Source organism: Labrus bergylta, chromosome 7 (assembly GCF_963930695.1).
Source record: "Labrus bergylta chromosome 7, fLabBer1.1, whole genome shotgun sequence".
Taxonomy (NCBI): domain Eukaryota; kingdom Metazoa; phylum Chordata; class Actinopteri; order Labriformes; family Labridae; genus Labrus; species Labrus bergylta.
In genome coordinates, this window is record NC_089201.1 from 27993477 (window position 1) to 28019235 (window position 25759).

At 40.4% G+C, this 25759-nt stretch overlaps 1 protein-coding gene and 1 long non-coding RNA gene across 3 annotated transcripts; one reads left to right on the forward strand and one right to left on the reverse strand.

Annotated features, from left to right (window-relative positions):
* Positions 1–13599: 13599 nt before the first annotated feature.
* Positions 13600–19599, reverse strand: nr2f2 (nuclear receptor subfamily 2, group F, member 2). Of its 2 annotated transcripts, none has more exons than XM_020643549.3 (3): positions 18329–19599; positions 16719–17264; positions 13600–14658 (listed from the first exon to the last, which is right to left on the reverse strand). In XM_020643549.3, the coding sequence occupies exons 1-3, from the start codon at positions 18777–18779 to the stop codon at positions 14384–14386; spliced, it is 1272 nt and encodes a 423-aa protein (XP_020499205.1). In that variant the 5' UTR covers positions 18780–19599; the 3' UTR covers positions 13600–14383. The 2 variants fall into 2 exon arrangements, with proteins under 2 accessions (XP_020499205.1, XP_020499207.1); XM_020643551.3 differs by having other exon boundaries at positions 16719–17246; positions 18329–19598.
* Positions 19600–20729: 1130 nt separating this feature from the next.
* Positions 20730–25531, forward strand: LOC109991281 (uncharacterized). The gene is made up of 2 exons (XR_002278275.3): positions 20730–21279; positions 25005–25531. It is a non-coding gene; the product is annotated as an uncharacterized lncRNA (long non-coding RNA).
* Positions 25532–25759: the final 228 nt, after the last annotated feature.

The window sequence follows — 25759 nt, forward strand, 5'->3', positions numbered from 1 at the left end:
CATGAAGCAGCAGTGGGAGCAAAGTATAGGTTTACACTACACCGGTGGTTCCCCCCCCCCTCCCTGGTGTGCCTCCCCCCCCCCTCCTGCCCGCAGACAGGCCCTCATTCCTAGTGTACTTCCAGCAATGATATCAAAAAGGTTTTTTTTTTGGTCAAGCCAAAGAGAGGTCACACTAATAATACCCAAGGTCAGTGGTGGGAGCCAGCGAGTCTCCCAGTCATTATTCATTTGTTCACAGAGTTAATGACAGTTGCAGGGGGATGAGAACTTGGAGCCAGCAGCCATGTGATGTCACCAACACATGCCAAGGGATTAGGAGGGCAGGCAGGGGACAAGAAGTGTGGATTATACAGGGAGAAAAATAATAACAACAACCTTTTGTGCTCAATCACTACGCTCTCTGTGTTTCCTGCTGGAATTGTGACAAATACACGGAGAAATATCAGTCAATTATGACGAAGTGTTTAGTATCCAAGGAGAAAGCATTTCCAAGTTAGATGCAGCTTTATTAGTGTCTTTATAAATCCCATCATTACAAACCTAGAAATTCTCTTTGGAGATAATTTAACGAGTTTGATTCCCCCTCAGCGTGATGATTTATTTTTAAAACAAACACCCTAATTCACTGGAAGTCTTTTGCTTAGTGTAATGTTGTTGTTTTAATAATTCCCCCCTCTTTACAAATTACAGCTATTCATAGTCACCGCGTTTTACACCAATCTGCAGTTCAATACTGTAACATTTCTGGTGAAAAAAACTGGCGAGAATGAACAATGAACACACCTTATTCAGTCATCGTGCAGGCAGCGCACAGTGAACAATGAACCCCTCCCTCCTGTCTAGCACCATGTCTGATAATGACCACATCCACCCGGCTGATAGCGCTCCTCTTTTATGACCTACATGAGCATAAATACGGCTCAGATAAAACCTTTCAGGGAGGATATTGAGAATATGATCAGCTGTGCACCTGCAGCAGCAAAAAGTGTATTTTCTATGAAAGCCACATGTTGCATTATGTAGAATACCTGCTGGTCACTTGATCCATGATGGGAAATATGTGTTTTTTCTTTTTGCTTAATGCACCATTAAAAAATGATCCATAAGGTATTTTGTTTAAACGTTTAGTGGAACTCTTTGTTGCAAAGCAGCATCTCTCTTGTTCTTTCAGTCACATCTGATGAAGAATTAGAAAGAAAATCATCTGGTTTTTTGAAGAGATTCTGCTGCAGGAATCTCTGTGCCTCAGCTCCTAACATGCAGATACAGTAGATTCCCTGTTTGAGCATAAGGTCAGGGTATACATCTGAACTGCGTTTTGCATTACTTTCAGATGAGTGAAGCTGTCAGGGCAATAATATGAGCTTTCAGTCCTACTTTCTGCCACTTCTCCCCCATTCTAGGACCGAGGGGTCATGTGAAAATTGAAAGTGACAGTCAAAGCAGCATGTTGAACAGGCTGATTGGGCTAAGCTGTCACGGCCCAGATCAGAGCTCTTTAACACCAGGCCTATCAGAGGTCCGTCTGTTGGAGCCTCTGGATGCAAAATATAAAAGCCTGACAAGGAAAAGGAAAATGTGAACCTGAAGCAGAGCCAGAAGAAGTCTGAAAAGCCCCTTTAGTCACTTTTTAGAAGTAACTGATGCTATGATAAAAAAAAAGAAGAACTTAATCAACCAGAGAGACAAACTTTTAGAAAGTCGCCTAAAAAAGCTGCAATAAAAGGTTGAGAGTTCACTGAAGGGCTTTTCGCCTCATTTCTAATCTCGCATGAACGGAGTCCAGCGTGTGTTTTTTTCTTCCTTTTGTGCTCGTCTGAATGAAAATGTTTGTATCACCTGTTTTGCGGATGATTTAATGAGCACATGACGCTGTCAGATGAAAGAATTTTTACTTCTTCCAAAGCACTCCCTGTCAATTTATATTTAGTTTCATATGCAGCATTGCATGAAGCTCTGTCAAAAGCAATCAGCCCGCTGCTGTCCATTCAGATGATAATAAATCACGTCATTATCACTTTTCCTCTGGTCCATCTTTTGAAACACAGGCAGACTGAAATATTTTTGTCAGGTGGAAGAATAACTTATGATCCTTTTATGTCCTGCTGAGAACCCTTGAAAATAATAATACGGCCCAGCAGAAGCACATGAACAAGTGAAAGGCAGAGAGTGTTATAAATCTGATGGGATTTGCATATTTTGCCTCTCAAGAAGCGGGCAAAAGAAATCACATGGTGTATGGAAAAAAAAAAAAAAAAGAGTGGTTAGAAAACACACTCAGAAGTTATGGTGCACATTAAGAGGGATATGTTTCTCCAGAACTCACTTGTGATTGAAACTTGACAATCTCAAGGTGAAAGCTCCTTGAAGAGGTTTTCTTTTTTTTTTTTTTTTTTTCATCTGAAAGACTCAAAGTCAAGATTATTAATCAAAAAAAATCAGTTACAATGTGCTTACTTGACCTTTATTCCTCTCCTAACAGTTTGTCTTTTGTTCAGTTCTCTCTTTTAAAAAAAACCACACATTTGCATTATTACAGCGTTAAAAATGCTTCTTCAAGAGCCTCTAAACACACTGGTTCGTCGGCTGTCAGATAGTCTTAGTCCTTGCTCAGGATCACTGTCATACAACTCAGGAATCAAAGAGTCACTTGTGGTTGTCTCCTGCTGTGTTGGGAGCTTGAAGAGTAGGTTAAGGATTACATTGTTGCGTTTGTGAAGGAGAAGTTGTCAGGTTTTGTCCATTACAATCTGTGAATGTATTGATGTGAACCATGCTGGTTATAAGTGGTGTTCATGTAAAAGGAAGCACTAAAAGGGGCCGGAACTTTTCAAACACAAACTTTAGGAGATGAATGCAAGTAGACCTTTGCTGCACAAATGATAATACTTGTGTCAAAAGTAAAAGATTCCCACTATTTTAAACAATATTACACTATATTATTGTTTCTTAACAGCCCAAGGACACTTAACTCCAAACACTAAGTACACTTCATGCTGCTGAACAGCTCCATTTGATTACATCTAAGTTCTACAACTATCTGCTGGGGCTTGATTTAGTGTTTGTGTGTGCAAAAAGAAGTCGTGTTTCACAAGATACATTCACGTTTGTTTCAAGTTAAAAACCATATACGGACTGTATATATCATTTATCTTAATGAACAAGTCAACATAAGGCACTTAATGTGTTAAGAAAAACATTTCCCCCACTGCTCAACTCCAGCACTCCAAACTTCTGTAGAAAACTGCAATAGTTTGATCTTTCAGTTTTCGGCTCAGAATTAGTAGGTGATCGTGTAATTATCAATCTAACTGCTGCACAACATCCTGTTTGGTTCAAGCATCAGAAATAAGCATGAAGAGGTGCTTATACAAACCACAGAATACTAGCATTTTATGAAATGAGTTACACCCTGAAAACTAATTAATAATGGGATGTATGACTTTCTAAACTGATTCTTTATTTCTGTTTTTGAGTGCCAAAAAAAAATCTACATTAAAAAGGTGTTTCTCCTTTGAACTATAAAGCTTCTTCAACAGAATCTAGTTGAGTCGAGTTGTTTTCCTTCTCTGCTTCTTTCTGTCTACACACACACACACACACACAGAGCAAATTAGAGGAAAGACTGGAGCAGGTTTTGTGCATCCCGTTTCCTAACACACACACTGACACACAGGCAGACATTAGAGACACTGTTGCTTTAATTGTGTGATACATGTTTTAATGTAAGAACAAAAACTTGGGCTCGCCTCCCTCCTCCAAAGGCTCAGGTAAAAGGCTCGTCTCTCCTGCCTTTCCAAAAAAGCACTCGTTCTCCTGTGTCCATCCCAACATCACAATTCTCCAACCCATGTTCTCCTTTTTTTTCTCATTCCACTGATCTGAGCTTGAAATGCGAAGACAGCAAAGCACTAAGCCTTCAAACGTGTGATTTTTTCAAAGATCTCTAGAAGCAATCTCTGCCTGACTGACCCCTGACAGCTGCAGATCTCTTTATTTCTCTCTCTGCTGGCACTTCATTTGGTAGAAAAGCTCTCAGATTCACACCTCTATCAGGCAGCACCAGTGTTTATTATGTGCATACACACAGAGCCTCCCATATAGTGCACACCTCAAAGGCTGCAGGCTTTTAACAAACATGCTGTAAATTAAAAAAAAAAGGAAAAGAAGCCAAAGATAATGAAGCCATTTATGATGCTTTATTTTTCTCATTTATTGCACAAAATGATCATAAAAACATCCTATTTTTATTGCTCAGAGAAATTTAAATAATCACACAACATTTGTTGCTATTTATGTTTTTTTTTTTTAAGGATTCAAGAAACCAAATGTGATGGATGAAATGTTTATTTCATTCTAGTGATGAACCTAAACTGTGCAGATACATCAAGTATAAAAGGTTTAATTTCCTTCTGTGCTTGCATTTCTGCTTTTTCTTTTCTAATGGGACGTTATATCAAAACTAAAGTTACAATTACACTAAAATCCCTCTCCCTCACAGTGGAGTCTAAATCTAATGTAGCATCTCTGTCTGATAACATGATTCAAAGCTGCAAAAACACATACATTTATGAAGGAGCAGTTACATTTAGATACACTCATCCATGTTGTTAGTTCATAAATATCCACACCACAACAAAATGACCTGAACAAAAGCATGTGTTCTTATCTGCAGTTTGTGGTGCTGTCATTGTGGCAGCTCTTCCTCCGTCACTGGGAGTGCAGGGTCTGCAGGAGCCTCCCTCTCTGGAAATGAGACTGCAGGCTCTATCATTAGATCGGATGGCAAGTCTTTATGCAAAGTGTTTTGCATAATTACATACCAAAGCCAGAATAGCCACCCTCAAATTTTATGGGTCACAAAGCATCAACAATTGCTGCGTTATTGTCCACCAAAGTCCAGCCCCACCAATGACAAGGGACCAGAGAAAAGGAGAAGGAGTAGAAGAGAGAGAAAGAACTGCCTCATCTAAGCTGGGGGAGATTGAATTTTCCTTCCAATAAAAAAAGTAAAGAAGATTATTGCCAAACTGAAAAACTTGTTTACATGTAGTTGTAGAGTTCAGAGGACTGGCCAAGGCTTCAAGGAGCTCCAGCACTGAGTCCACAACATGAGAGCTTCATGCAAAAGCTGCAGGATCAGTCCAACCTCTGTACAGAAGTTATATTTAGAAAAAAAACAACAACCTGTTTAATTAAAATAAAAAAGATGTTTACTGTTTTATCGTGTGATTCTGCCTGTTTTTTTTTTTTTTTAAGTATTTCAGTTATAGCAAATGCCTAAAGTAGGAGTAAATTTAAGTAGAAAGCTATGCATATGAACTACACTAACTGTGGTAATGATTCCTTATGTTGTTTTGTTATTCTTTGAACATTTTTATTAGATGTATAAATATAGCTTGCAGGAGAGATTCGTTTCAGCATCCTTTAGTTCAGATATTCAACTTAAAAAATATTAATCAAGAGTCCATGGAATCAGTTCAAGAAAGTTGGAAGAGGTTTTTTTTTTTTAAACTAGATTTCGTTGTAAGAAAAATAAATCGAAAATCAAATGAATTAGATTAAAGCTTTGAAGTCAACAGAAGAGAAACGTGCGATAAAATAGATCAGAAAGATGTTACTTATTTCTCGGTCATTAAAAAAAAATGATTTTGCAGAAATATTTCACAAATATTGTAAGAAGGGTAAGTTTTATCATCACGCTTTAAATGGTAACATAGTCATGTTTTAAATATCCGTCGTTATTTGCCTTCGGCGTCACAAACCTCCAACAGACACAACAGGCCGCCTCATGAAAACAGAAACTGCAGTTCAGCCTAAAAAAAAAACAATCAATCTATTACAATTGTATAAGAACATTTTGAAAGCAGAACGTACTATCGGTTGTAATAAACAAACAAACAAAAATTAAATGAGACATCACGGAAACTGTCATTGGTGAGAAAAGGTCAGATATTAGGATATTTCCCCCTCTCTCTTTTCTGTATAAATCCGGTGTTCGATTATATAAAACAAATCTATTTGAGGAGTAATATAACATTATATGATGACCCGATCTATATTATGATCTAAATGACAAAATATCCCTAAATTTTTTTTTAAGACAACTACGTTTATTTTTTTAAGAATCGAATAATCACAATTATCAATGACGGCCCTGAAGGCAGCACCTCGGAAATCCTTCTTTCATTTTTTTTTTCAATCAAACAACTGAACTCTCTTTGTCACAATGATCGTTTTGATTTTTTAACATGCTATTTTATTCACTAAAAACTATCAGTAATTTCAGTATTAATTGGATAATATTAATAAGTCAGTTTCTTCATAAATTGGATTGTAAAATACAAATTTCAATTGACTACATTTTTAATATCCATCTCACACCGTCTCCGAGCAGAACCACACAGCTGCTTCAAGATTTAAACATCTTAAAAATTGTTTGAATAATATATATGATAGGAAATAGGTAAATAAACTTGATGAAATGTATATAATATAAGAGTGATACTGAGCAGCGGAGCAGCTGAGGTGAAACATGCAGAACAGCGCCATCTCGCTGCAGCGGACAGATTTTACTTCACAGTTTTCTTCTTTTTTTTTTTTTTCTTTTTCCTCCTGCTGCTGAGACCCTCCGTGAAGATTTGTCCTCTCATAAGGTTGACCGGTTTCTGTGTGCATAGCCAGCTCTGACAACAGCCTGCACGCTGCTGTCTTTTGGCGGCCAGCAGTCCTGTGTGTTATCGCTGTTCATTAGTGCAGGGGGTCCCGGAGCGGGGCCCGGACCTGCGGGGGTCACCTAGCGAGGAGGAGGTGGGGGGGAGGGGGTAAACTTGAGAAGTATACTGTCATTTCACCGCAACGAAATTATCACAGTCAAACATGTAGGCCTACACTATAGTGTCCAAAATGCGGTCCCGGGACGCTGGTGGGTCACAGAGGGAGATAAAGAGGGTCCTCAGAAAAAATCAGAGGAATCATTTGATTTCTCTGGTGGGTCAGGATTGGTTTGCTGCTGCGCATCCACGGGATGTTAAAAATGTGGTGATGTTGATCGCGGATTTTTGCTTTTCGGCTGCTCGTCTGCACTTCATGGGCAGCGTGTGTTAGTATGTTTGTGTGTGGAAAAAAATCCCAGAAAGCCGCGGGAAATGTCAGAGGGTCCCCCCGTGACAAAAAAAGAAGAAGAGAAGAAAAATAAATAATTTTAGGCATGAGCTGGAGAATAGTCACACACTTATTGTCTAAAGAATGTGAAATGCGCTTGTTATAGGTAAATATTAAGATATGATGAGGATGCTCTCTTAAACAAAGTGTGGGCATTACAAAAAGGAGAAATAAAATCCAGCACACACGACGAGTTGAGCTTCCCACAAAACTGCGTTGCGGTTTGACAAAAGTTTTCCTGTTTTTATTTTTATTTCATTTCAAAATTCACTTAATTAAAATAAGTTATTGGTGTTTCTAATAGTGTCTAAATTAATAAAGCAACTCATTTTTCGACTGTTATTATAGCAACTGAACGCAAATCAAGAATGCGTAAAAAGCTGCCACATGCATTCACAAGCACATATTTAATTGTGTTCCCGGTGAGATGCCCAGTAAGCTCCGTTCTGCAGAAATGTCAGGCACTGTTTCAATGAACGGTTTGTGTGAAGCTGTCTGCACAACAATATACACCTGCAGGAAAATAAATAATTCAAGCTTTAAATGGAACCAGTTCTGAAGGGAACACATTTTGAAGAAAAAAACCCGCATCAAATTGTACCCAAGGAGTTTTCCTGATAATTTTTAGGAAAATAATTAATTCAACTGCCTTTTTTCACCTGTGGAATTTGTGAACGTGTGGGATATATTGTTGGTGTTGAAAATGATGCTGATGATAATCCGAGTGATGGTGATGGATAGGAAGACTGAGAAGACGAAGAAAAAAAAACCGCTCAGGGTGTGAGATTTTGTCTTTCTTTTTTGTTAAAGCACCTTCAGTCTACCACCAGCATGGAGCAGAATTACGCCAAATTAATTTCACAGTTTGGAGCCAGCTTTGCCAAGTACGTGTTTGAAGTTTCGGTACACACACGCAACCCCCACAACCAGACAGACAGATACACACTCACACACGATTGTCTTAAAAAAAAAAAGAAGGATTTATAGGAAGGAAAAAACATCTCCATGAGCGGAGGCAGACCATGACAGGCCTGAACGCCTTATTAATGCAAACATTTATCACTTATTTTAACTAAATATGTGGCGTTTTTACATCCACCTAAGCTCATATCCAATGTGTTCAATATAGCCACCATCACAGGAGCAGATATGATAATCATCGTTATGAGGTCTGAGTTACGCACACGCGTACGCAGGTGCGCCCCTTTGCGCGCAGAAGACAAGTGTGAGCAAACAGACGTGCGCAATTGGCACCGTCAATCTTAGCTTACTATAAGCAATTTCTTAAACACACACACACACACACACACACCTATGGGACTCTAAACCTAGCACTTGCTCTCTAACTTAATGCGTGCGTACACTGACTTGTAGTCACAGTCAGGCTCCTCCAAACGACTCGAGAGTGACGCGCCAGTAACATTAATACTGCGACCCCTGGAACACTGACAATCACTGCGGTGCACCTAATGGGGATCTTAATAAAGTATCTATGTACCCCAAGTAACAAATCAATACAAGATGTAGGCCCGTATCGACCAATACCTATGAAGTAGCTCTGATGAAATAATGCGTGAGGGTTTTGGAAGGCTGAAGGGGGGAGGGGGGAGGGGGGGCTCTAATATCCAGGAGAGTGTTTGCGGTCTCTGGCTCAGCGCTCATGTCCGTCTTCCCCTCTCTCTCTCTCTCTGTGTGTGTGTGTGAGTGTGTGATCGTAGACATTAAGACAAATCAAACTGCAGGCTTTAAAAGGTGATGCCTGTGTCTGTCTTTCTTTTTCTTTTCTTTTTTAAACCGCTGGGTTGGTTTGATTCCCACCCACTTGCCCACTTCTCCTTGACAGTTTTGTCGTCTTTCGCCGATAAATACTTTTTTTTTAATGACAGACTACACGCGCCAGTCGTGACGTTTCTGTGTCCAAACAGTAGCTTGCGATCAGGTTTATTTGGCATGCAATATTACAGCTATCATAGGAAATATGGGCTGATCCACTGGCGTTGAATAGTATTCCTGTGCGTTAAAATAAAACTGAAATAGCCTTCTGAAAATGGGGGTGGAATGCAACATAAGGTATATTCACAATTTAAAAAAAGAAATATCTACCCCTATATCACCACAAAGCACTGCACCCCTCCACAAAGTCTGGCTCTGTTTTTTCCCCTAATGAACTTTGCCATGTTGGTGTTGATTGGCCCTTTTTCCTGCTTTCCCCTCTTATTTCTGTCTCTTTTTTTTTGTTTATTTCACTCACAACAAATGAACTCAATGAAGTTAGGAAGTCTGGTTAAATTGGACGAATCAAAATCGTAGTATTCTTGTTCTAGGGAGCTGTTATGATCTGCAGTTTTTTTCTTGTATTGGTCTGTGTACACTAAATGATCTGTGAAGGTCAAAAGCAGGGGCCTTTGATTTGTTTTCTTACAGCACCTAACTCCGCTTCACCTCCAAAGATAAAGGGACAAAACGCGCTGATGTTTTTCAGAAACGTGTTCATATTTTTTGTCATAATTAGAGCCGTGGGTCACGCGCGACAATGTAGAAATAATTCTTGGTCATCCTCTTACTTTTCTACCCTCCCCCCTTAAGATAAACTCCGGACTCCTCAGGAAAATCCCTGCTCCCTCTGATCATGAATCTACAACATCACATCTCTCCTCCAGGCAGAGGTGGCCAGTGGCCGCACACACCTCCTCCATTCACACAGACAGACAAACAGACGCAGTGGGATGCAGGGTGGATGACAGGTGCTTAAAACACACATTACTTGTAAAGTTACAGCCTAATAGCAGTCGGCAGCTGCTGTCTTGGTTGTTTGAGGAGGCGCCTGTGCGTGTGCAGCGCCGGTGCCCCTTTTCTCCCTTTGTGTTAAAGTGAGCTGAGGTCTCCGAGGTCTGCGAGCTACAGTTCCAGGGATAGCGGGTAGATGGCACAATTTTCTTACATTTATGGGCAGAATGCAGGAAGCCTGGTGCACTAAGTAGTAGGCGTGAAAGCCAGTGTTTTTAATGGGCAAAGAAAAAGTGGAAGAATGCCCAGAAAATAAAATAAATGTAAAAAAATGAATTAATTTTAAAGGCCTAAAAAAATTAATCAGGCATTTTCATAATTTTAAATCCATTGTGTTAAAGAAAAATAATTAGAATAGACCATATAACACTCATGATATGTTATCTTTTTTAAGTGCACTAACATAAGGAACAGGTGCCCCATCTTTACTCTGCGTTTCACGTTTATGATATAACGTAAATGAGCTGCTATGCGTCATCCTATGCGCAATAAAGCGCATGCTGTATGGGCTAATTTGTCATAGTGATAGTGCCAAGGTGCAAATAATGTGCATATCTGTCGCTTAAATGTGCGGCTGCATGTATGATCGCGTGCGCGCGCGTGTGTGTGTGTGCGTGTGTGTGTGTGTGTGCGTGTGTGTGTGTGTGTGTGTGTGTGTGTGTGTGTGTGAAAGAGGTTCAGGGAGCAAACCATATTCTTATCTTATTAAACAAATAGCCCCACTAATAGCTTGTGAGCCCTGAATCAGTTCTCAGCTTCGGCGTGTAAAACCCAAACAAACTGACTCTACTGTACACACATCGTTTTTTTTTTTTTTAAAGCTACCAGCTCGTGTGTCAAAAAGTTGTCACGTCACACAGGCGTAAATAAAAGTGACGTCGCGGCTGGTTACACCTCATTAGTTTTCTGTACAATGCTAATAAATGAGCAGAAGTACAAATTATTAGAGTTGAGCATTTACATCACGCGTTGTCAAGTAACATCAGCCCAATCTGACCCGTAAATATCCCCTTTTTGGAGCGAATCATTTCTGGGTATTTTACGTCCCGGCTCATCGTGTGCTCCTATTTGGAACTGCGAGTTTTTTCTTATTCTGTAAGTACTTGGAATCATATTGGCTCACTGATGATGGAGAGTGTGTAGTGTGGTGTCCACCCTTAATTATCATAATGGGGCTCCGTGTGATATACCCTCAGAGACAGTTTGCTTGGACAGGCAGTGAAAGCATCACTGTATGGATAAATAGCGCTTTCAGCAAGAATCCTAAGATAAAAGACCATCAGCATCACATCAAATCATCATTTTCATTGTTACCAACAGCAACAAAACCACACAGACACACACATATAAAGACACACACACCAGCAGCAGCAGCAGCAGCAGCAGTATAGCATCAGAAAGCGTGGTGGAGTTGGCTTCCTCACCATCCTGATTAAGCCTCTATAAAACAAGGCTAACTCTATTTCAGGCCTAACCCTCAACTAAGCCAATACTACTAATAATTACTGATGGGTCAAAGGTTTATAGCATCACAAAAGCACGCGCGGAAAGAAGTGGAATTTAAACCCATCAAGCTTCTTGGATATTTTTCACTTGCATAAACCAAAAAGATTCAAAGTTTGTTATCACTTCTTGTTTACTTCAGCAGATGAAAATGTTGGACATGAAAGCGTAAAAACGCAACCGGCGAGAAGTAGAGAGAGAAAGCAATTCGATTTTCAGTTTGTGATTTCACTTATTTCTCTTTCAATAAAACGCAGTTATTATCCAGATGATTTGTGTGTTCATGATGTTTACTGTGTGAGTTCATCATGTTAATATGTGTGTGCGCGTAAACGTGAGGCTCTTTGCGCGTAAAGCGATGAGGAAGCTGAGTTGGTTATTTCTGCACCCTAAGGTGTCATGTCTTCTATATGGGGGGGGGGGGGGGGGGGGGGTCAGCTGTTGTATCTTATTCTGAAGTTTAACACTCATTATTTTCCAAACAGTCTCGTAAAATGACCGATCGGCGTTTTTTTTTTCTGGAAAAAGAATCTTAACCTTGTGGCATAAAGTGAAGCGGGCCTGATGGATGATTGATTAATTATTTTGTAATTCATTAATCACTTTCATGGGGCAAAAGGGCAACATCATGCCACAGCAAATTGACTCCAGTCCCCCCCCCCCTCAACCCACACACACACACACACAAGGACAAGTTCACACGCAGGTTGGCGAAGTTAAAAGAAAAACATAGAAAAACCTTTGTTTTCAAATTCATAAATTATAATTTAATACCAAGAACAAATTTACAGCAGAATGCTTGTTTACAATAAGCTAACACAAACAAACAAGAATTGTGTTCAACTATAAACTTTCACACACACTCACATATATCACTTGCAATTAATAATAATAATAATCATAAAAAAAGTATCTATACGTTATCAATACCCTGCAGTCATATATTTTTATATATTTATATAAAAACGTGGGTCAGTTTAAACTGTTCATAATTACAATCATGTATCATTCTCTGGTCCACATGTGGCTCCGCACAGCCAAAGATCAGTGTTCAATCAGTGATCCCTTTTAATTCAACCACAGCGTGCTGTTTCAGTGTGGCGAAGAAAAGCCTCAAAACAGCTTCCAAATACACGCACACACACATTCGCTCTCACACACCACAACGGCACCTGTCAAAGAGCAAAAGGAGCAATAACACTAAAGTTCAAATATTAACTCCTTTTTTTCCAAACCTGCTCACCCTGTTTAAGTCTGTAGCCTAATAATGAACGCTCGTTTCTTTTCTTTTTTTTTTGTTTCCTTAAATACAAGGGCTAGTGTACTGAATGCACAGATTATATCTATACAGTCAAAAAAGAGAGAGAGAAAACATTTACATTTATATATCAAAGGTAAAATAGGTTAGCGACCTGTGGCCATGCATTCACAGTCTAAATATACATGAAAAAGAAAACATTTGTAGTAATATGTATATACATTAAAAACAGAACTTTCAGTGCTACTAGCTAAGTCTGCCACTCAATTTTGAAGACGTTGTATTACCGAGAGAGAAAAAAAAATGGCAACCACAGATTTTTCTTAATCACATATACTTTGTATAAAGGAAAAAAGTCGTTGAAAATGAATTGACCTATATTTACAAGAATACTGCCTCTAATCAGCGTTTGTCACGTGAAATAACACGACTGAAGTTTCAGATCTAATTGTGTTGTTCCCCCCCAAAAAAATGTCGTGCAGGCCTACTTTAACAACGTTTGGATAAGAAATCACATCATGCTTATCAGGCACTTAATGCTTGAAGTGAATAAAGGGTGACATTTCAGGGACGCTTTAATAATACTGCTATTAAACACTACTCCGGCTAGGCTTCAAACTTTTATGACCCTTGACCTCAAAAGTTTTTTAATTTTTTAATTTTTTTTTTTTTTTTTTAGAGAAGTCAGGTATGATTTCAGTGCAGCTTGAATCACTGCGCACGCTCTTATGTGCACGTGTCACGCTTAAAGAGCAACAGCAGGCTACTTGTTGGATTTTTATTTGTATTATATCAAATTGGGGAACTGTTTATATATAGTCAAACTAGATGAACTGGGAAAGACCCTCCAGCAAACAATTTGGAAAATATATTTTCTAAAAAAAAAAAAAAAAAAAAAAAAAAAAAAAAGTATTTTTCACTGGGTCATAAAGTTGAACATGAACTCCACAAACTCCCTCATGGTGTTGGTCATCCTAACAATATAAGTGCGCTTGCAGCATTAAGCCTAGTTTATAAGCCTATACTCCTATTGCTGTGGTTTTAATTCTTTTTAGAACGTTTTTTTCAACATCATTTCACCTTTTCAAAATAAAATCATTGTCTTAGAAAATAACACCACCTGTACTACAGAAATCACATAGGCCGGTTTGGAACCAGAAAGGAGGAACAAAGAAAGTACAAAACACAGCTATACATGGACACAGGACAAGTCATTTAGAGAAAAGAAAAATTCACGTTTTCGTATTTTCCCTTTCTCCAGTTTTTTTCCTTTTTTGAAACCAAATTATCATTTTTAAATGCACTTAATACTTAAATTTTCCTCACGAAGATCAACAAAAATCCCCTCCACCCCCCTCATTTCTTCTTTCATTAGAAAAAATGAATCGAAGCAGGTTGTTCTGGGAGCTTGTTTCTGCCATTTTGAAAGTTCAGTGGATGTCTCAATTTTTTGGGGGGAGCATTGGGGGGGGGGGGGGGGGGGGGGGGGATTCACAGTCATTTACGTCAAAGTCTTTCTTCATGAAAGCCAGCCCCGTGTAACAGCCGGTTGCTTTTTTTTATTCCTTCCACAAAAGCAGCTATAATCATTGTAGTCTTGCAGCCCCGCGACCCTCCTCCCCTTCCCCTCCCCAGCCCCACCTTTTGTTTGTTCGTCTCCTTCTTGGTTTACTGAATTGACATGTAAGGCCAGTTAAAACTGCTCCCCGACAGCAACATATCCCTGATGAGAGTTTCAATGGGGGTTTTACCTACCAATCGGACGAAAAATAACTGTTCTATGACCGAGGAAGAGACTGTGCGGAGGGAAGGCAAGCGGAGTAACAACTTCCCAAAGCGTGTGGGCTGGTTGGGGTACTGGCTCCGGACGTATTCCTCCAGGGCGCACTGGGACTTCTCCTGCAAACTTTCCACATGGGCCACATCTGAGAGGCCGCAAGCATCTGTGAGGGGGGGAAAGCAAATAAACATTAATAAAGTGTTTCTCTCATGAGGAGGCTTTTCCTAGTGGTGATTTACTGGCGACAACTGATAGCCTGTCAGATAAAAAAAAAACATTTAAATGGGCTGTGTTTTATTAATAAAAGTTATTTCACATAGTAATAAATATATACCTGGTTTAAATTCATTTTTCAAAGTCATCATTGAATATTTAGTAATAGTCCTACTTTCAATTTAAAATAACATTGAGCAAGAAGAATTATAAACACACCGTATGGAAATAGTTTCAATGCAATTTCATGACATCGTATATTGCATTGAAAATGACATAATATTTCATGTTGTGTGTGTGTAAAAAGAAGAGAATTCAAAATAAAATGTGAACTCTTGTTTTGCCTGCAGTCAACAAGCAGCAGATGGAAATTTGAGCTTTGCTTCCCTGACATGTTTCTCATTTTTATCGCCATTACAACCCGCTTATTTCCCTCGACAAAGCCACTTAAAAGTGAGCTAAATAATTAAGCATATTCATAGCCAAAGCCTGTGTTTAGAAACGGGCCCTGTCTTTCACAGTCAGAGGCAGTGCGAGGAGGAGAGAGAGGGGGGGGAGGAGGGTGGGGGGGGGAGAGAGACAGGGAAAGACAGGGAGACCTACTGACCTTTAGTGAGCAGAGATTTAGCTTGGAAAAAAAAGGGCCATAGCCTACGGAGTTGCCGTCATACTACACCACCGGAGACGCATAATCACTATCTGTGCTGCTGCTGCGTGTGGGCGGCTGCTGATTATGTGCCAAAAAACGCTTGTTCGCGCGTTGGTTAACTTTGTAAAGTTTATGCATGACAACAACCCCAAAAACCACCTAAGTAGCAGTAGGCGTGTCATTCAAGCTGCAGCTACACAGCTCAAGTCTAAGCCTCTCTAGGATTCAGGTATGAGGAGGACACATTAAGACATGGCTGCTTTAAAATGAAAATGCAATCACCTGTAATGTGATTTGTACTGAAGAATAGACTAACCATGTGAATCCAGAGGCTGCGTGTTCGCAGGTGTGCTGTCATGTTGAAGACATTCACTCCATAGTGAAACCTTGTAAATCTCTTCCACACATTAGTTATTTTTTTATTTATTTTCGCCATATTGCAGCAGCTAATGTAACCAAATAGCAGCGAGGTTTGGGTCATGACCTAGTTCTGGATCAAGTCCAGAGGCGCCCTGATTCTCACTTTAGGCGCAGAGAATATTCCTGCAAACAAAAAATGAAAGACGCCCCTTCCTGTCACTGCTCAAATGGTCCATATCACACACACACACACACAATATTATTATCCTGACATATTTGCAATTACAGGGTGTGTATGGTTTGTTCTGGGGCTTTTTTCCTCGGACATGTGTGTTCACTAAATGACACGAGGAGCGCTGGGCCCTTCTTTGCTTTTTACTGTGTGCAAATGGCACATTAGGCTTGTCTTTCTTTTTTTTTTCTTTTTTTTCTATTCCCCTCCCCCTCGGAGCCTGACATCATTTATATCTGTCATCCCTACAAACAAGACGTGGGCTTTGCATACATTGATAAATGGCGAAAAATATAATCAAAGTGTAGGAACTCATGTGCAAGCTATTATATTCTTTTAAAAAGGGGGGTTTAGTTTGATTACGCTTGAGGACATTAATGTGAATTAATCAGAATTATATATTAGACCTGAGTGTGTTTTAATGTTGCTGCACTTTCCTCGGTTTTTGTTGTCAATTTAATCAAAAATAAAACTTTATTCGTGGTCATGCTACGATTCCTAGTTTATCTGTGTGTGTGTGTGTGTGTGTGTGTGTCAGATAAATCAGTTGATTAATACAGTGATTTTATAAATCAGTAGCCTGAAGCATGTGACCGTGAACGCGGCATTTAGGTGGACATTTAAGCAGGGTGTTTTCCTCTCACACAAGCAGCAACAACCGTCAGCCAGTGCAGATAAATATTTGGGTCAGGGTTGATTTAGCTGATGTCAGTGTGCATGTGATGAGGCATTCACTGAACTTGGAGTGCGCCCGTCTTTTTTGTCTTACCTGTGGTGAAGAGCACAATTGCCTTTAAGCAGCTATATTCAGCAGAGTCAACGTGCAAAGCCTTGAGCTTCTCCACTTGTTCCTGGAAGATCCTAATGTGGTCCATAAAGGCCACCACTCTGTCCGCGGACATGGGGGAGGCGTGCAGGCCAGCCGCCGCCAGGAGAGGAGCCACATGCAGGGGCATGGAGCACTGCGCCGCGTTCAGCACAAATAACTCACTCCACGTCAACCTCAGCAGAGCCACCTGGTCTGTGATCTGCAGGTCTGGAAAGAAGGGAATATTCCTGGCCCACTCCACGGCGCTGAACAGCATCCTGGCTGCTAGTTCACAAATGTTCTCGATGCCCATGATGTTGTTGGGCTGCATGCATTGGCTGCCATACCGGGACGTCGGATAGGGCTCCGCTCTCAACAGAAGAGAGATATATCCGGATAAGTAGGAATGGCAGTGCAGTGGGTCTCCATTTGTCAAGGCGAACTGACCATGATGTGGCTGTGTGGGTGGCACCCGTCCCCTTTGCACGGCTGCAGTAAAAAGAGAAACTACAGATATTGAAGCCTGAATTCTATAAAACACATTATACTCACAAAGAAGAAGCTGGCAAATATTACATCAAATATTCTGAGCCATCAATCAAATGGTTAAGACAATACATGACACCCAGTATCTAAACATACACACCCACACACGCGCACACACACACACACACACACACACACACACACAGATACATACATACACACACACGTGCATACATACACACACACACACATACACACACGTTATGTTATTGCTGTTTTAAAAAATACAGTAGCATTGTTATTAATGAGGCTGTGGTAGAAATACTAATGTGGCGAAACAGCAGAGGGACGGCTCTAACACGTTAAACACACACCATGTGTATGTCTAGCTTTAAAATGATGTTATTCGGCAACAGCAACATGAGCTGGCTGTGAAGGAACACAAAGAGGGCAAGGGAGACCTTGCATGTTTAACCCTTAACCTACTTAGCAATTCATCTCCTTCTACCATTCATACGGGCCTATTTTTTCGACTAATATTCGGAGAATTTCTCCAGGTTATAACGAGTCTTTGTACGCCTAATACACGCCTGATGTCCAGGTTTTTAGAGCCCGTGAAGGCGACATGCGGGGCTGGATGTGGAGATGTAGCCTGAACACGCTATGTCTTAATTCGATACTCGCCATAATAGCGCAGGAGGCTGCATTGTAGCAGAGAATTATCACAGCTAAATATAATTTCGAATAGCTGTAGCCTGCTCATGGCTCGGATCTTATTTGTAAAAAAAACAAACAAAACGCAGAGCTTTAACGCGCTGGAGCTGTTTACAACAATGCAGCGCAACAAAAAAAAAAAAAAAAAAAAAGGAAGCTCCGGCGAGCCCAGTCTCCTGCACAGCAGAGAGCCGCTCCATGGCGCTCTGCAGCCGCACAGCCGAGCAGGCAACAGTCGGGGAGAGAGAGGGGGGGGGAGGAAGAGAGAACAGCAGGCTATGCATGGAGGGGCGATATCTCATCGTTTCATATCTGGAAGAATAAAACGCACAAACACAGAAGAAGAATAAGAAAACAAAAAGTCCTAATACCTTCCCGTCTCATGCCGACTTTAAGGCATTTTTTGAGGCGGCAGTACTGACACTGATTGCGGTGGTGTTGGTCGATTGGACAATTCCTGTTGGCACGACATGTGTAAGTGAGGTTCCGTCGTACGCTCCGTTTGAAGAAGCTTTTGCAGCCCTCGCAAGTAAACTGGCCATAGTGTTTGCCACTGGATTTATCCCCACACACCACACACTCAATGTGCTGCGGCTGCTTCTCCGACTGCTGCGACGTCTGGTTCGACGGCGTGGACTGCGTGTTGTTCGGGGGTCCTTGGACCGGCGTCTGAGGGGTCGGAGGGGCGACCTGAGAGGCTGTCAGACTCAACTGGCCTGGCTGAGGGGTGGGAAGAGATAGTCCTCCTTGGGTCTGCGAGGAAAGGGTGCCTTGGGTGTCAGCCACATCGTCCTGGGAGCCTCTCCACACTACCATTGCCATATCTATCAGTCAACGTAAAGAAACTTTTTGTCTGCCGTTTTTGCTGTCGCGGGTGGAGAATGTCTCTGGGAAACGAGGCAAAAAAACTGTGACACACAAAATGTCAAAATCTAGCCTACGTTGAATCCACTCCCGGAAAAAAAAAACTGTCGATTTATTGCTGTTGGAGACGCTGCGAAGCACGTTTTCAAAACTGATGCGATGGCGAGCTGATTCGCTGCCTTGCGCTTAAAGGCCAAGTCCAGGGGCGCTTACAGTCAGCCATCCAGCACAGCCATCAATGGGAGAAGACAGGCTAAATATTCAAATACCCAACCGAGGTAGCATGGATTACTCAGAGGAGGATGGAGCAGGTTGGAGAGAGCGCGCCTGCAGCAGCATGAAACAGTCGGTGAAGCACCCTGTAGCAGCCACTATCAAGTTCCAGCACAAGTCTTGGAAGAAAATCACCAACTGGGTAAAAAAAATCGCGTCTTCTTCCTTTTCTTTCCTCTGAGGTGCAGCGCCAAGCAAACCGCGCGGCTCAAGCCAATGTTTTTGAGAGGCTGGAATATGAAGACAACTCTCCCCAACGCAAAGAAGAAGAAAAAAAAAAAGCGAAAGCACTAAAAACAAAAAAAAACAAAAAACAGAGATCACAACCTAGAAAAACCTCCTCCGTGGACCGAAAAATAATCGGAAAAAGGAGCTCTGAATCAAAGTGATCAAATATGTTAAAAAGGCGGAGGTTAGGAAGTGATTTGCGATTGGTAGGAGCCGGGCTGGCAGAATGCTTTCTCTCTGATCAGCTCACTGAGCTCTCTATATAGTGAACTTTGACACGACTGCTGCAACTTAGCACACGTTACCATGGAGATCTGCTGCCATATAAGGAAGGAGAGTGTGTTTGACTGGTCAGAGCTCAGGGACCTCCCCCTCAACCCTATTGGCTAGTCGGCACTTGTGCTACTTGGTACCTTGCCAGAGCCAGCATGGAGGTCGAGAGGGCCGCTTGGTCCTAAAAGGAGACGTGTTTTTTTTTTTTTTTCTTTTTCGAAAAAGAGGACTCATTTCTAGTCACTCTATACACACAGAATATAGACTGTTATCACATGCACGGCCGATATAGAATAAGAAAATGAATAGGGTAAAAAGCATCCTATCCTAGACAGTATTCCATCACAACAACAACAAAAAAGAAAGGTGCAAAGAAACACAGGTGTACCATCTTGACCTGACATACAGGCTATACTCATTATAATAAAACTGTCCTAATCTATTTTGCACTTATCTGTTACACACATAGCTGCAAAGGTAGACTCCTTAAAAGAACCAAAAAAAAGAGAGGACACTCGGGCTGTTTTGTACTTTAAACAACACACATAAAAACCAACAATAAAAAAAGGTGAGGATGTACTTGGTCCGTGCATTTGAAACGACTCACCCACCAGGTGAACGAGACAATAAAACGTGCATTTCCACATTTCTTCTCCAATATCTGCACCAGATAATACACCTATTAGTATTTTCTTTTTAATAAAACTAGGTTGCAGCATCCATCACCATTCACACTTGTTATAAAAATGTTATGATAGGTTCTTAACATCATACCCCCCCCCCCCATGCATGGACACATAGACCACCAAGCAGCAAGCAGCACAGGTCACAAAGGCCAAACGTGTGTCCCCTCAAGTCAGAGCTGTGTCGTCATGTGGTCAGCACGTGAAATGACAGTACAGCTTTAAATAGGGACTGCATTTAAAAATGGTCACACGAGGTCAGATGGCATGCCCTTCACATTAAGTTTAGGATGAACGCATAGCTATGTACCTCACAAAGAACAGTTTGTGACCATTTACCTTATAATGATGCCCCCCTATAATAAAGACAATGTTATAATTCACACAGGGAAGGATTGTAAAACGGGGTCAGCCCAATCATTTTCTTAGGCTTATATTTCATTTCACTGCATGTCCTGAGGTGATCAAAGTTTGACCGCAGGTATAACTTCACCATATAGACTACATAAATATACAACCAGGGCTGTGTGTTAAAGTCTACACAGAGCAGCAGCAGCAGCAGCAGCAGCAGCATGCATTGTCCCAGGATGTATGACAGTATATGGGTGCCCCCTAGCGTATGAAGTTTCTCTGCTCCCAATAAGATTCAATTTAGAGGAGCCATCCGACACGGAAACTGCTTCAGTCTCGTCTCCCGCATCGAGCAAACTAACGAGCACCATTTTAAACTGATGACTGTTTGTTTAAATTCCGCTGTACATGACTTGGACGGCGAAGCTTTGACAGTTGCCAAAGTTGGATTTACTTTTTCGCCACTTCAGACAGGTCCCAGCGGTAGTATTTAGACCAATTATGTCTTTATTCTAAAACAAATGAGCCAATTATATTTTGTCTGCATGACTATTTTGTCGGTTTTTATTTACAGATCGCTTGAACATGAAGAGTATGCAGATAAAAAAAATACTGCGTGAGGTACCGATGGTGCAGCTTTGCTTCAAACGGTGAGTAGCCTACATTTTGTGCACTTTATTAAGATAAATTGGTAAATTAGCTACGCTGTCTTTCTCTGTATAAATTAAATAATCCAAATAAGAGGAACTGATTATCTGTAGTAATAACAGACACGGACTGCTGCACACAGAGCATATAGAAATGTACATGTGCGATAATTCTACTGTGCGCATTAAATACGCGTCTCGGTCCTTTACCTAAATAAAATGATCACAATAAGCCCAACTAGACTGCAAATACTCATTCATAAAGAGATCTGATAGTGATATATGAGGCAGGAGGATGTATTCTCATACACCTACCAAATGCATACGTTGCTGATTCGTCCGTAGCGGGATGCATCTTCTCTTTCTCTCTTTCTCTTAATATATTTAGTCTTCAGTATTTCGACACAGTGCTCAGACTGAACCTGGCAAAGCGTCCTCTCCAACAGACGGGATCAAACACAAAAAAAAAGCACGTTGTTTATTGGAAAACTGCAAATGGTCTGATCATGCAAAAACTTTGGAGAGCCGAAACCATGCAGCAACTGCTTGACGTTATGTGTTGTTGAGGCGAGAAATTGGAAATATAAGTTGACGTGTCGTCCGAGCAGAATCACATTAGACTGGCTGTTGGAAATGATAAGTAGGCTTCAGAACGCGCAGAGATCCATGTGCGCCTTTTCTCTCCTACAGTAATGTGGTGCCGCTGCTTTGTGTGGGCTACAGAGGAGAGAGGGAGGGGTGCAGCCACACAGACACCTGTCTTTAAGGGTGGCGAGCAGCCTTTATTACATTCTGCTTATTAGAAATTATATGCAGATTAGAATACAGTATGCAATAAGACATGGGATTAGAGGCTTAATTAAGAATTTCATTTTAGTGTAAAAATAAAGATTCAGATATATTGAAACATCTAAAAAATGTGGCTAATTAAAAAAATATATTACTATTTTTATTATTATTATTATTATTATTATCATTTAATTCTACTGATTTTAACAACTTAAAAATAGTTTTTGCACACGTAATATTCAAAGTAAAGATTTAGGCGACTAAATAAACTATGATATTTATTTTTTCTATTACCCCTCTAGCAATTTAACATTAAGAAGAGAATAAAAATAGATACATGTAAAATGATAATAGCCCCAATTTACCTCGGCTGGTGGGAAAATTTGACCAATTTTTTCACGCGTAAACATATCACAGCAACACAATTGATGTGCCATTAAAACCCACAAAAGTCTTGAAGTGCTGTACTTATTATTTCCCGGGTTGCAAAGTTTCCTCCGGTTGATAGGACTAGTTCTCCTTTTGAAGCAGAGGAGAAAAGCCTTGTATGTGTCTGCATGCACACAACAAAAGCGCCGCCCAACGGGACCAGTATCGATTAAGACAAGACAGAGGATGTCGCCTGCACTAAATATTTACTGATCACACACAAATAGCTGGATCCTTAACGATTTCCCATGCTCCGGCAGGGAGAGAGGACTAAATCACTTTATTATTGTTAGTAAAACAAAGCGCAGGCGCTGGAACACAGGAGTGCAGATGTGCTGATTGGGATAAGTGCAGTTAAATTAATCGATAGTGAGGAGATAATAGTTGAGATTTACGGGCGTGCAGAGAGAGAGATTTCACTCATGAGCAGGTTAAACTGGCACGTGCACTGCGATTGGTAATTTTACTTTAATGCCAACATGCGCGCGGGGGGAAAAAAAATAATACATTCAACAGTTTGTAGATTAAAAGTTTAAAACGGTAAAAGTACAAAACTATCAGCGTGACGTGGGGTTACATTTCTTACATATTTCTAATTTTTAAAACATCTATAAGATAAACCATGCAGAGGAAAAGATTGTCATGCATCACAGAAAGAAACTGCCTCAAAAAGCGGCGATAGAAGTCTAATCTGGAATAAAAGTGCTTTAATGTCATCTCTTCCTTCATTGAGTCCTTCACCGTAGATAGAGACACAGTGACCCGGGGGTCTCCGGGTCCCCGCCCTGATTAACCCTTCAGGACCCGCGCAGGAGCAAATGTTAACCAGGCTAATCAACTTCAAGAGTCTGACTGAATTAGAAGACTGTTGGATCAGCAGGCATTAAATTGTCTCACTTCAAAAAACATGGAAAAAAAGTTGGAATTATTTAACAACATGGATTCAATTTAAATTATAACAAATAATCCCCCAATAAAACAAATGTCAACATTTGTTTATGTGCAACATGCTATTAGTATACAATTAAATGAACATTCAGAATATTTTGAAAAATTAAAACTCTTTATCACGGGTATAAAAGTTTTTCCTGCTTGATACAGATCACTTGATTGATGATGGTGGTGGCCCATGTGTGTTAGGATCCGCTGCATTGCATAACTAGTAAAGATGTTTATGTTGCTTCTCTTTATAACAGTGCTTTAGTGTTGTCATGCTGTCACTTGCAGAGATGGGAAAAAATAGAGCAATTAGTCTCGTGTCAGCTTTACATTTAGTTTCACTAAGGTGAAGGACATTTGCTGAATAAACATAATTAAAGTTTGAAAAAGTTTATTTGGAATAACATGGCAAGGTAATTACAGTTAGATATATCAGCAAAATCTTGTCATATAAGGAGATTTTAACCTTAAAGATAAAAAACAAGTTCCAATTCATTCATCGTTTTACTATGTGTAAGATCTCACGAAAAAATACTATTTGGATGTTTCATCTCACATATGGCTTTGAGCATGTTGTTACATTCCTAATTTCTTTAGATAGAACTCGTTTTCTTTGTGGTTGAATTTAAGAACGGTTTTTACAGACTTTTAAAACTTTAGTATGCAGGTCTTTGAAATTGCTTTTATGTTTTTTTTTGCCTTCTTTTTAATATATGCCTAGAAAATTTGCACACCATTATTGCAATTAAATTCACCTAAAGGGAAAAACAGCATGTGCATGTTTCAGATTTGAATGTATGCATGCGCATGTTTACTATAAAGAGCTATGTCTGCACACTCTGAGGAAACAATGTATAACAATCTCTTTTAATGTGAAGGTGTGCGTTCATGTAAGCATGAATCCATGTCTTTTTGAAAGAGTTCCTTTAGTGCTGTGGATCTCTCTCTCTCTCTCTCTCTCTCTCTCTGCGTGCCTCAGGGGCTGCTATCTAAAAAGGCAATAGATCCCAGATAGCTCACAGTGTTCAATTTGCCAATGATAGATTATAGTGCCAATTTAAACAGATAGGGATCAATTTGTCTCAATGATCACTCTTTAGGCTGACTGCCAGCGTGCTCTTAATGTATTTGTAAATGCTGCTTGTTCAAATTGCGGCTGTTAGGTTGAAAGTGATAAAAAGTGTAACATGGAGAGATGATATGAGAAATGATAAATGATGGCTTGTTTGGACTGCTAAAGACTCCACGGATGGAGCATGCGTGGTGACGACTTGAGGCGGCAGCATTGTAGAAGTGATGACCAGAAGGTCAAGGGTTTAACTGGGAGGACTCGCTGGGAAAGTCTGGGTAGGGGAATTGTGCGATGAGTGCTCTCTAACCCTCAGGAACCACTGCTGAAGTACTCTTCGGCAAAGCAGCTTAAACTCCATCTGTCCCAGTGGAGCTGCACAGCCACCAGCTGTACAACACTGTGTCTTTTTGAGTGTCACCCACCCTCCCTCTTTCTTTTAAAGAGTGGGCAGTCCACTTGCCTCACACCTTTTTTTTTTTTTTTCACCCTGTGTACTCAGACAGTGATAAAGTTTGAGAGAAGACACGAGAGAGGGAGAGAAAGCTGCTGCAGCCAGACATGGTTCACATGTGGCCCCAGAGGCAGCAGACAGTGGATTGAATTACGGTAACACAAGGTGTAATGTGGTAGCAGGGTGGATGTCAAAGGAGCGGATGTAAAGGAGGGGCGCTCCAGCTTTCTATTACACCTAATTAATGTTTGATTATGTGTTTTATTTTTCTCATATTTCAGGTAACTATTAATTAGTTCAAATGGCAGCCATGCTTTCTAGAATGACCACAAATGTGTAATTAGGACGATTGCATGATTGTTGTTCACAGTTTTAACAAACAGTATAACCGCATACAGAATGATCTGAAAAATCAAATCGAACACTGCACAATCATAGCTCTTGAAGATCTCTGAAATGTCTCTGAGATGATTAATAAAGCATTACTGTTATAAAGTAATATGTAGTGGTGTGTCTAATTGCAGTTTGACTTCTTACATGTCACACGTTTAACAAATAAAAGTTGTAAGACTTAATATGAGACGTGTTTTGTTTTAGTCCACTGGAAATATTTTTCAGCTGCCTGAAGAAATGCCGTCAAACTCGACTATGATGGGCTGAAAATAGAATGCAGCTCATGATTTGTTTAATTGTTTTCGACACGTTCCTAGATCACTGCAGGTTATATGATGATCTGTCTTTTATCTTAGCATTCAATGAAAAACATCAACATGCCACTCTATACATTGTGTAATGACATGCAT

Bases quoted from the DNA above. Each gene is read 5' to 3' on its own strand.
- nr2f2 (XM_020643549.3), bottom strand. From the start codon at position 18,779: ATGGCAATGGTAGTGTGGAGAGGCTCCCAGGACGATGTGGCTGACACC. The intron at 17,265-18,328 runs GTATTAGGACTT...CAATATCTGTAG, and splicing joins AGTCGGCATGAGACGGGAAG to TTTCTCTTTTTACTGCAGCC. The intron at 14,659-16,718 runs GTAAGACAAAAA...CCCCCCTCACAG, and splicing joins AATTGTGCTCTTCACCACAG to ATGCTTGCGGCCTCTCAGAT.